Source organism: Athene cunicularia (assembly GCF_003259725.1).
Source record: "Athene cunicularia isolate RWA chromosome 4 unlocalized genomic scaffold, athCun1 chr4_part1, whole genome shotgun sequence".
Lineage (NCBI taxonomy): Eukaryota > Metazoa > Chordata > Aves > Strigiformes > Strigidae > Athene > Athene cunicularia.
The window spans coordinates 8,699,036-8,711,051 of record NW_020799098.1 but is presented as its reverse complement, the minus strand read 5'-3'; the positions used below and the strand labels follow the sequence as shown (position 1 = coordinate 8,711,051).

General features: G+C 44.4%; 1 protein-coding gene across 2 annotated transcripts in view; it reads right to left on the bottom strand.

Moving 5' to 3' along the window:
* Positions 1–12,016, bottom strand: part of NAT8L (N-acetyltransferase 8 like) — a 31,641-nt gene that overhangs the window by 19,236 nt on the left and 389 nt on the right. The window contains exons 1-2 of one of the 2 annotated variants that reach the window (XM_026846844.1): positions 11,387–11,594; positions 10,960–11,124 (exon numbers count right to left, since the gene is read on the bottom strand). In XM_026846844.1, coding sequence (XP_026702645.1) covers positions 10,960–11,124; positions 11,387–11,522 — 301 coding nt within the window. In that variant the 5' untranslated portion in view covers positions 11,523–11,594. Of the gene's footprint in view, positions 1–10,959; positions 11,125–11,386; positions 11,595–12,016 lie in introns of those variants that run through there. The other variant, XM_026846845.1, reaches the window with a different exon arrangement.

Below are 12,016 nucleotides of genomic sequence, written 5' to 3'. Positions count from 1 at the left end.
GGGGGGGGGGGGGGGTTGTGGGTTTTTCTTAAGAATTTCACTGAAATTCTCTTTAGCTGTTTGAGTTATTCATGAAAAAATGTTCCCCCTTCTCAAGAATATTTGCAGACGCTTTGATGCTTTCCAGACTACCGATGGCTCAAAAAAAGCCCCATAAAACCAGATGATGGCTTATTCCCAAATGAAAATCACTGCCCAAGAGGCACAGCTTGATGTTATCCTCTGGACATTTTCAGGTTCTGAAATCACACCAGAAGTTTATTTTCATAGCCATTAAGTGAATCTAATTGACTTTAGAGGCAGCAAAATCTTGAAAAGGTGTTTTATAAATATCCCTTTTAAACAGTTTGGATTTTAAAAAAATCTCTCATTAGCATCCCTCTTGTACAGCAACTCCCCCCACCCTCGCTTTTTCTCTTTTTTAACAAATCCCACCTCTAACAATGTAATTCCAATAACGAGGACTTTACCAAGACTGTCACTGCTGTTAAGCAGACAGCAGCCGGGTAACCGCCAGCTTGTATTGCTCTGTCTCTAAAATTGCTTAGCTCTTACAAATGGCAGGTGCTCCAAACCAGGCTATTTTCAAAAGCTTCTCTTTGCAGTTCGACTATTTAACATTATTTTAAATTGAAAGACTACACATTTAGGTCTTCCCTGGATTCCCACTAGAAGTGTTACACAGTGTTTCTGATGCTGTTATCTAGTTCCAGGGAGGATGAACAGATTTGGCACCTCCAAAAAAAGAACAAAAAGCCCTGATGTCAGCAAAGGAAACGTTTGGGTTTTTTTCTGTACTCTGTCTGCAAATAATGATTTTATATATCCTATTAAAATAGGAAGAATGGTGTTAATAGGAAAAATCATAGCAGAAAAGATCAACAGGCCATGCTGAGATACATCTGGGAGTGATGTGGGTCAGATGCTCTCAGGAAGGTGTAAGAAATTCTGTTGTTGGCAGTTCATTTGCCTTTAGGCAAAATGTTCTCTTCCCACCATCACCAACACGTGGGTTTGTGCACTGACGCACTCTGTTTTCAGCTTAGCAGACACAATATCCTCGTGCTGCTGCTGACTTCCATTTATTTTTTCATCTTTGTTATTCCGAGTATTCTACAAAAAAAAACCAACAATGCGCTCACCATGCAAAATATCTGAACAACAAACTAAGGAGAAGAAAGTACTTATAGAATGAAATTAAGCAGAGGGACAGAAGTTTAAAGGTGTAATAGGAAGAAGGGAAAGATCAGAGAGATACAAAGAGCAATACTGTGCGTGGGACCACCACTCTTTGGAAATGCCAGAAGAGATGAATGAAGCAAGAGCCAAACCAGACAAACCCACCGGAGAATTCAACACAGGGATGGACAAGAGAGCCAAGCAGAATTCAAAGTATAAAAAAATGCAAATATTGCAGTTTGACATAAGACTGGAAAAGTGCGATACAGAACTGCTGTGGCAGGGGAAGGGAGAGAGGAAAAAAATGGAAAAAAATATAATTCAAGGAACCACTATTGGTTCCAAATAGTAGATGTTATTATCTGATAGCTGTTGAAATGAGTGTTGTATGCAAGGTGCACTGAGGAGCCATTCACGGCTGGACAGCTGGCTCATCACCCCCCATTTCAATTAGCAGCAGAGACCAAGAGCTGCAACTGTAAAAAGCAAATAAACTTGCATCTCTGATGTTGGTTTCCAAGTCAGAAGTCAAGCACATTGGCAAGAGAGAGTGGGAGCAGCTTGTATAGCAATTACTGGTGATCGAGGATAAATCTAGACAAGTAGCTTGCTTAAAAACGCAGGTTTTGTCAATTCAAAACAATTTACACATCTGTGCTGAATTCACCAAAGATCTTCAGCTGGGAAAGAAAACACAGAGGAAAGCCAGGCTGGCACTAATCCTGCACACAGCTCATACCCCAGCACTGCTGGCTGAGACACCTGCGCACAGCTCCATCCTCCCCAGGACCACTGCTGATGTCCTGGCTGCTGGGACTTTGGAGATGGTGCCCTTCAACACCACCTCTTCAATTACCATGCTGATATAAAATGCCTAAATATATAATTTAATCAGAGCCTGGGATCCAGGCAATCCCAGTCCTGGCTCAGTACAGATTTAATAGTGCTATGCAAAGAAGAACACAGGGACATGCCTGCGAGGTAACTGTATCATGGCTGTCCCATAATCAGTATTTTTAAAATATATATTTGAGTCTGACCTTGCTTCTTAAGGAAGCCTGTAACAGAACTGACAACTTTGTGTCAAGCTGAAAAAAACATGACATTCACCGCTAAATGCAGATCTTGACTTCTTCACAGTGAAAAAAAACAGAGAGGGAGTAGTACATCAGCTTAATTTGGATCCCCCCTCTTATTTTCCAGTTCCTGAACTGAAAAATCATTTTCTCATAAAACTTCTGGTTTTCAGTCTTGCCACTTGGATAAATCCTAGAAACAACACATGAATTTTAAGTGACAAATACTCCTTTCAAGTTACAATTTCAAGCAGTACACATCAACATGTGACTAATGCATTGCGTTTTTCTATTAGCAGTTACACTGTTGCAAACCCAGTTTTAAATAGCAACACCTCATGTAGCCACTTAAAAATACACCTGTAATACCTATTTCCCATTACCTATTTTGAAAAGTCTCCTTTCACTCACAGAATCCCATTTTAAAGGAGAATCCCAGCTTGGCACTAAACTGTGGGAGTCCCAGGTCTAAATTTTAGAGTTAACCTGTAAGAAACAAATAATTTCTTGAAAGAAATACTCATCAAACAGTTATATAAAATAATAAATGATACTGTATATGCTTTCATAAATAGTTAATTGATTTCTGAGGTCCAACAGGTCAACAGATGACTTAAAAGAATGGCTCAAAGCCACAGCTTGTACCTGGCTCTAACCAGACCACTACAAACTAATTTTTGATGCACCCTTAATAAAAGCCGTGAGACTTCTTGGTGATTCCGCTTGGCCCTTAGCAAAAAAGCCAAAAAAATCCCGAACCTTATTATTTGGTTACAAGTAATAGATTTGCAATTAGAAACCAGGTAAGACACCCTGTTATCTTTGGATTTTCTTTAAGACTCCTTTCATTAGTCACCTGTCAGGAAAAATAAATGATTCCTCAGCTTCCTACAGAGGGTAGGAAAGAAAAAAAGAAATGAAATCTAAAAATACACTTTGAAGTTCCCTGTTTTGCTGATGCACAAAGCAACATAAAGGTCCATACATCCCTCGGCTCCTTACAGAACCAGATACCAGCAAAACACTCTGTTAAGTCTGTCTTTTTGCTTTAGTCTTGAAGGGAATAGCATCAAACATGCTATTATTTGTAACAGATACCCAGCACTGCATTGCCAAAATAAAAGCACGTGCTCTGCAATACACCAGTAAACAACACTGCGAGCTCCTGGAGCCCATACAGGGCTCATGGCCACCCCAAGCCCCACCAGCCATTCCCATCCTGGCTAACTAAATATAACCCACCTGAATAAAGATTTAAGCCTATGGAAGGCATTTCAGAAATCCACTCTGAAATTCTGAGAGGTTTCGAATGGTCAGTCTTCTTGAAAATCAGGCTGTGCATTTAAGCTTTTACATAAAAACTTTGTTTTCAATATATTTAGAATCTTAAGATAGAGAGCAATGCCTAACAATTTCTAAAGTATTCAGGCCTGTGGTCATAAACACTGGGAGGAACCTACCTGACCACAGACACTTGGATAATCTTAAGAGGCTAATACCAAACATAATAAATTAAGATATAATAATGTTCTTGGGAATAAGATTTTTCAGTTCATGTTTCTACATCCAAAATTCAATGTCTAGAGGAGTTCAAAGCTACTAGTTAGATACCTGACACAGAGCCTAAATTATGAAAATCTTAACGTGAAACAGACTTTTGAGTAATTGTTTTAAATCTTGGCCATGAATAAGAAAGCAAAAGAAGGAAGAAGAGCCACTTGAAAACCCTTTATAAGAGTAACTAATTTGCATTTAAACTCGTGGAGAAAATTCTGTAGTCCTTTTTAGGTTTATTCAAGTCAGTCATGAGAAATTGCACACAACCATGCCAGAAAACATCCAACACTAAAAGGAATTACTCAAAGACAGAAAAAAACCCCAGAAGACCTGGTGTTCCTACCCCCTTCATGTTCATAAGTCCCGGCATGGCTTGTGTTCGCTTGTCTTGAGAAGTTAACTGTGCCTAAAAAACTACTGATGTTCAATTTACAAAAAGTATTTCTTCTTGTATTGAAGGTTAATGAACAGTACTTGCATGTACTAGGCTCTACCTGCAGGCAGAGCTTATGTTCAGAAGCATCAAATCCACCCATAGCTACAACTCAAGTACTACTGCATTAACTGATGGTCACATCAATTAGGGACTACCTTTAGAGAGAATTTTTGAACACATAGAGAAAAAAAAAGGTTATATTTATCTGCAAAATTTACTATAAAATTTATATTCATCTAATTTTGACATGGGACCATGCCAAAGCTCGTGGATCTGAAGAGAGAGCTATTTTTGTCTTATGGATATGAACATTGAGGAATGGGTTTGTGCATACGTTCCTACTCCAGAGATAAATAAATAGGAGGGGGGTAAGGCTGCAGCAGCTTGCACATGAAGATGCTTATCCCATTTGTGTGGATGACATAGCCCTACACCTGCAGGCTGCTCCGCTCATCAGACAACTTCAGTTTTCCCATGTGCCAGTCCTTGGCTGACAGCACTGCTCTTCTACTCTGCACTACCTTAACCCTCCAAAAGTGGAAAGAACTCCGAATAATAAAGATTTTGTGGGGCAGAAAGACCCTGCAGGCCCTCAAGTGGGTTGAGCAGAGCTGACCCGCATGGCTCAGCACTGTGAGGGAAGCAGGCTGTGTCACCTCCAGATCTACCCAGCGCTTATGGCAGGGTTGGGCTGGGGCACAGCAGAGCTGGCTCCAGCTTGCCCTTGCTGCTGGGACCAGAGAAAGCCCTCGGTCAGCTCTGGGAACGTGTGGTGGTGGTTAGGAGCTCCAGTGCGGGCTAGTGCTGGCCCTGGCAGTGCTGTGCCTTGCTCACTGTGCCCATGCTAAGCCCTTGCAGGATAAGGCTGCCTCCAGATGCAAAAACCCAGGCTCCTCCACAGCAAAACAAAGCAGTCATGCGTGATGGAGGGCAAGCCGTACAAGAAGTGGATTTTGGGAGAGGTAACCTAACTTTAAAGACTTTTACATGTTCCAAATAAAAACAAAATATTTCATTCAATGGACTAATGCTGGACAAAACACATCCCTAATACTTTAGAGCATGAGCTTTTTTCCCCCTATTGCTTCTCAACAAACTCTGCACTGGAGATGATAAAGGCCAAATCAGATAGTTCCAGTGCTGCTAAATTGTAGAAAACCCAAAACAACAATGGGAATTGCAAAGCAGCAGCATCACTGACCATCCCTCTTGCAGGAGGACAGCCTTGGAAATACTTTCAGAAATAATAATACTTCCCACTAAAAAATATATTCAAGGTCTCTAATACTAATCTTTTAGGATCTCTCTGATATGGAGATTGCATCCCTTGAAGCACCCTCATTGAATTGCAGAGACGACAGCAGGAGAAATATTCACGGGACAGATGCTCTACAGCCTGAGGCTGAGACCTGACCTCAGTTCCCAGAAGCAGTGGGGAGCAGAGCCGGGAAACACCGAGACGGAGATAAGGACACAGCCTCTCCCCGTGGTTTTCCAGCTCCAAGCCCCACATCGGACACCTCAACACTCTGTGCAGTGCGTGAGGAGAGGCACGCGTGAAAATCCCAATACACAACAGTTAGCTCAGAGGTTTGGCAGATACGTGAGGTCAGGGCACTGCATAAGCCAGCAAGAAATGCTGAAGATAAGGATGCTTCAGATTCCAGCTGCCTCTTGGGCACTATGAGAGGGGCAGGGCTCTCCAAAAACACATTCCTCCACTGGGAAGCAGCAGCCCTGAGCCCTCTCCTGGCGTCAGGTAACTAAGCCCTTTCTTTGCAAAGCAAAGGCTGCTCTATTCTTTCCAAACAATGTTATCATTTGGCAGCAGTGCTCCTGCTTATCTGGCAGCTTCAGCATTACCCAGAATGTGGAAGAACTGGGCTCCACAGCAGCTTCTCCGCCCGGAGGCTCTGTGGTGGGGAGAAACCCCGTCTGGCTCGCAAAGGGTCTGGGCATAGCAGAGAAACCACAGCTCCCAGGCTGAGGATCTCCTCCCACGGCGGCCCCTGTATTTTCCCTGCACCTCAAAACTCACTGCTCTTCACCCTGCAGCCCCTCTGGGGCTCAGCACCAGCTGTGCAGACTTAGCAGGAACCACACAGTTCACATCCAGCTGCTGACCTTGCAAACACCTAGGTTCAACTCCTCTGGTATCAGCTGTCCCTCTGGCATCAAACCCATTGCAAACAGGACCGATCCAAGAGCACAACAAATACTTGCTTGTTACCCAGACAAATATCTCACTGAAAGTGAGGAACACCTCAAAAGGGAAAGAGCAGCAAACTGGATTTCACCACCTTACAACCCAGCTGTAGCCCCACCTCAACTGGTGTCCTTCTGGCAAAAGGATATAATCTCAAAACCTCTGCCAAGAAGGGCAGGACATCCCTCCTTTGGACTCAGCTGAGGAATGTGACACCCAACAGCAACAGGAATTGAATCCTAATGTGCCACCCCCCTGTAGCCCCTCTTCTTTAGGCCCCTGTCCCCCAGGGAGGTTGGGAGTGCAGTGCAGGCTCTTCTTCATCTGCACCCTCACACACCAGGGGACAAAGGGCAGTAGGACGGGGAGGCTCTGTTCTCCCCTGGATGGAGGCAGGAGAGCAGCACAATGCAACCAGAGGCACCTGCCTGCCCAAAGAGCAAGAGCTGCAGATGTGCAGCCACTGACGAAAACCACAGCTCTTAGCATGGCATGGTTAATGCGACCCGACACCTCCTGCAGCAACCACTTCAGCTTCCTCTGATGCGTTACACAAGGCAGATGCCTTCAAGACTCCACCAGGTCCTGCAGCCACAGCTCTCCAGGCTGCCCATTGGTGCTGTCTGTCCTGCCCTGCAGCACTGAGCATTGCAATGCAGCCACCCAGCTCATCACCGGTGCCCGAAACCACTGTCAAAGGCCAGCTGCCACCACCACCAGGTCTTTGCACCACCACAAGACACATGCACACCCCTCAACAGATCCTGCCAGGACAGCCACCAGCAGGAGGTAACACTTTAAACCACTGCAGAAAGACATGCTAACTCATCAGCCAAAGGCCCGGCTCCACTTGTTTTGGAGAGTAGCAGTTTTGCAGTGAAGGCAAGGAGTCCTGGTTTCCATCAGCTCTCCAGCAGAGACCTCAGCCTTGTAAGAATCTCTCTAACACACTAATCACTCCAAAAACTATACAACACAACCAACTGGGACGGAAGCTTGAAGAGACACTGTAAAATTGATTAGTGGTCAGAATCATCAGACCATAAAAGAAGCTCCAGCTGTGCTTCTCTTATGTATAGAAAAATGCAAGAGGCAGGGCTCTATTTAAAATTAATCCCTTTTTTTTTTTTTTTTGTTTACTAAAGCCTAAGTTACTATGGTTGACAATTAAGCTCATTATCCAACTCCTTTCTTTTCCATCACCCCAGTGCATTTTTTCATAGCCTATGAAGAAGAAAAATTCCAATAAGTGCTATTTTTAAATGAAAAATTAAAGTTTACAAAGAGGTCAGGAAGGTGTTTTAACCACTCAACCTTCTGTTTTAAGACTCCTGCAGAGGACTCAACACAAACAATTCCTTTTAAATTAATAGCAATTTCAAGTCACTCTGCTGCATATGAGCTTGAAGTTAAGCGCTGGCCCAAATGTTCTGCCAGATCCTTGGCATTAAGTGTAGGAGGGCAAGAGAAAACAAAGATTTAAATTTTGGCTATTTAACTTCTGCAAAAATCACTGTCAGCCCATATTTTTCAGTTCATACAAACCCCAGCAAAATATATTTAAAACAACAACTAACTTGGAGGTGAACAGTTCAGAAAAACTGCAGAAAAAACCCATAATGCAATGTAACTATGTGACTGTTCCCTATTAATCATTAAGCTGGGTGCTTAAGGTATCCCATTAAGAACCATGTCCTTATGGTTTAGTTTTAAAAACTAACCCATAGTTTTTGCAGATGCTTTGGCAAAATCACTAAGAATCACCCCTTTTAACAGTTAAAATATTCCCTCACTGCAGATGTCTGCCTTACCAGAGGCTATTCGCCTCCCCCCAACCCTGGGTACCACAAAGAGCCCACTTCAAACAAGTTTTTGTGCCTGGGTACCACGAATGTCAAGAGGAAAACCTCAAAACCACAACCAACATCATGATCTAAGACCTTAAGACAACATCCCCATTTCTACCTTTGCATCTGTCACCCTACAAAACAAAAATTCATAAATCCACCACAGAAATGCTCATTTCCTCCATTTTACATGTTGGGGAAAAAAAAAAAAATCAAGTAGGTAAACAAGAATTCTCCACAGAAGGAGCAAGAAGTTGCCTGGTTGTATTCCCAGCCAAAGCCAGGCCAATCTGCAGTTATATCAGGTTGGGTTTAACTCATCTAGTCAAGTTCTGACCATTCCCCCGGCCTCTCTGGGCCCCTGTTCCTGTGTCCGATTACCCTCGCTGTGACAATTTCTTCTCTAACATCTCACTGAGAAAGCTCTCACTAGTATCTCAGCTGGAGCAATACACAAGAAAAGGAGCCCTTCTCATTCCCACTGCGATCATTTCTGCCTGTATGCTAATTTGTAACCTAGCCAAATAAAAGACAAACTTGGAAGTTGTTTTATTGTCATTTTTCTGTCCTTTGGCAGGATGGGCAGCGCCAACGCGGCACATCACTGCCTTTCTCCGTACGTCTAGACAGACAATGCAGCCCAGAGAGCCTCCAAAGTGCACAAAACTCCAGGCTTTTTCAGGATGACTGCATTTATATTGCTATCTTACAGGGAAGAAATCCAACAACTATTTTTGGGGGAAACAGAAACAAACCACTGGATTCATGCCTTGTGCACAGCCACACCAAACAGCACCACATGCTTCATGGCACATGGACCGGCATCACTCTTGGTGACAGTCCCGACATGCAGACACCCTTCTCCTCCCCAGTCTCCAAAGCCTCATTGGTCTTTACCTAATTACAACTCCAGCCAACTTGCTTAACACCACTATCATCAAGAACCTTTAACAAGCACCAACGATTCCATAAATCTGCTTTTTATGGCATGGCAGAAGCCTAATTACACATGATTAAATTCTGTCAAAAATTAAAGCCCACACACTTGCTCTAAAATTGAAATCAGCCCTTTTAGGTACCAAATAGAAGCAATGCTAACATTTCAAAGACATGGTGGCAACACAGCTGAACCAGATTACATTACTGACCCTAAGCAAATCAAGGGCATTCCTTACTCCTCCTTTGAGTCCCTTTCCTTTATTTTCTGTATATGCTAGAGTTCTAAATACAGTCACTTTGACCCATGCCCTGAACTGTGACCATACAAGTCCCCAGCATTAATGAGCAATGCAGCTCAAACACCTATTAAGTCCATATTACATGCTGCTCTTCTATTGGGAGTCCCCTGATACTTTCTTAAGCATATGTTTTTGAACCTGACTGCAGAGGTTCAGAAATGTTTTGCTATGAGCCTTTTTATTTTTGTGACAACCCTTTTAATGAAGATTGAGCTTTTTAAATAGAAGATACACATCACTTAATTTTTACAAAAATGAGCATTGTAAATGAAGCACAACCTGTGTGTAAGATGGGACAAGGTCTGTACAAGATATATACTATGACAGGAAACAAAATCTAAAGCAAGCACATCTAAGATATTTGAGGATTTTTTTAGAGAAGGAGCATCATTTCAGCAAAAGGTAAAATTGCATGTTAGAAGTGAAGGAACGTTTGTGGTTATGAGTCCTCTAAAAGCACCCAGGAAGAGGTTCATCACACCTGGGAAACAGCAATGATACAGCAAAATCATGGTCACACGGAAAACAGAGTAGGTACCCCAAGAAGATGGAACCAAGGTGGAATACTGGCATCGCCGTGCCCTCCCAGCTCACCACTAGTACCATGTGACCACCAAAAGCAAACCTCAAACCCCAAGCGACTGCCCAGACATACCCCTGCTCTGGTCCTCAACATGGACCTACAAAAAGGGAAATAGCACCTGACAAGTACTAAAGGGACTTCTTAAATAATCGCATAAGAGATCTTTTGCAGCTTAACAAGCAAATATTATCATTAGGTACTATGTTTTTAATTACATGCATATATGTAATAAATGGATGAACGCATATTATGTCAAACCCAGGCAGCACCCTTTTACATACCTGATCTGTGCCTCCTCCAAAACACTGGCATTAAGGAACGTTCTTCTTGAATAATATGAGAAAATGGGCACAATAATTGAAACGGGTTTCTCTATGCATTTGGACTAAAAGGCCTTTCATCTTCCCCTCCTCCTGCTCTCAGAGCTAATACCAAGTGCAAGGAGCAAAGAAATACTGAGCTCAAGAAGGCTGGGGTGAACCTAGCCTGCAGTAAGTAACCCGCACCATCCAGCCTCAGTGTCCCTCAGCACCCACACCCCAGGGTTCCCAGACTGGCCGTGGGACCCAGGAGTACTGTGCTTGAGGGGTGGATGGAGGCTGCCTTAGATGACTAGACATCAGGGAGGGGGTGGGGAGGAAGCCAAAAACCAAAAAACCCCAGACAAAAACAAAACCAGAGGTGGCTTTGTGCCTGGTGTGGCTAAAGAGCTGCATTCTGGCAACTTATGAGCTTGCTCAGTGCTGCTGACAGGAGGAAAAAGCGCCAGCAGCAGGGAGCAGCCATGTTCCCTGAGCAGGGCTGGGGGAAGGTTCTCTCCGGGGAATTCATACTCACCTGGTGGTTTCATGTAATATTGCTCAATATCAGACATGTCCGTATGCAGCGCACAATCGAGATAGTGGAGGATAACTTTTCTACTGAAGTAGTACCTCATGCCCATCAGAAAGATGGGCAAACAGCAGGTCAGCAGGAAGGACTTGGTCACAACAAAGCATATTACTATGGAGATAAGGAAGAGAAATAAACGATACCTGTCAGAAAAGAGAATTTAGTGTTGATTTCGGAATACAAACTCATTATTAAAAAAAAAAACACAAACAAGCACAGACAAAATATACATTTGCAGTACACACACAAATCACATTCTCGAGATTATCATGTTAAATGATGGTGTATTGCACCGAGATAACCTCGGAGAAGTTTATGGGGTGCTTGGAGAGAGCCGGTGGGGAGGATGCTGCCTTGCCACGGCACGGCCCACCGAATCCCCCCGCAGAGAGGCTGGTGGGGACACCGGGAGCCAGGCACACCCCAGGCCCCGCTTTGCTTTCCCCAGTGAGGCCGAAACACGGCTGAGGTGGAAAAGCCCCGCTGCGGCCACAGCGCTCCGCAGCCATGTGTCTGTCACTGCGGCATTACTATTTCCATCACGGGAAGCACCGACTCCCAGGGAAGGCACCCTGCTCGCCTCCATGGCGGGGTGCTGCCGAAGGCCTGGGGGGCTTCGGTGAATGCCCCCGGAGATGGCGGCTGCCCCCGGCATCACCCCTGCCTCCCAGAGCCGCCAGCTGCGCCTCAACTGCCTGCTGGGGAGGGAGGGGGGGGGTTGCCCCTCCAGCCCAGGGCCCCATCCTCCCCCCTTGGCTGGGGCATGGGGCTACAACCTGTCTGCAACCACCAAGGGCATGAGAAATCTGCCCAAAGCTTGCGGGGACACACACACACATATTTTTAATGATTATCTGCACGGGGGTCACACTATTTGCACGGAGAGGAGGGCACCTTGCAGGCGCTATTTTGGCATGCAACTCCGAGAAGTGAGCCCCCTCCCCGGCTCGGCCCTGTTGCGGGGGGCGCTAAGGGGTAAGGGGGGGATGCCTGTCTCTTATAC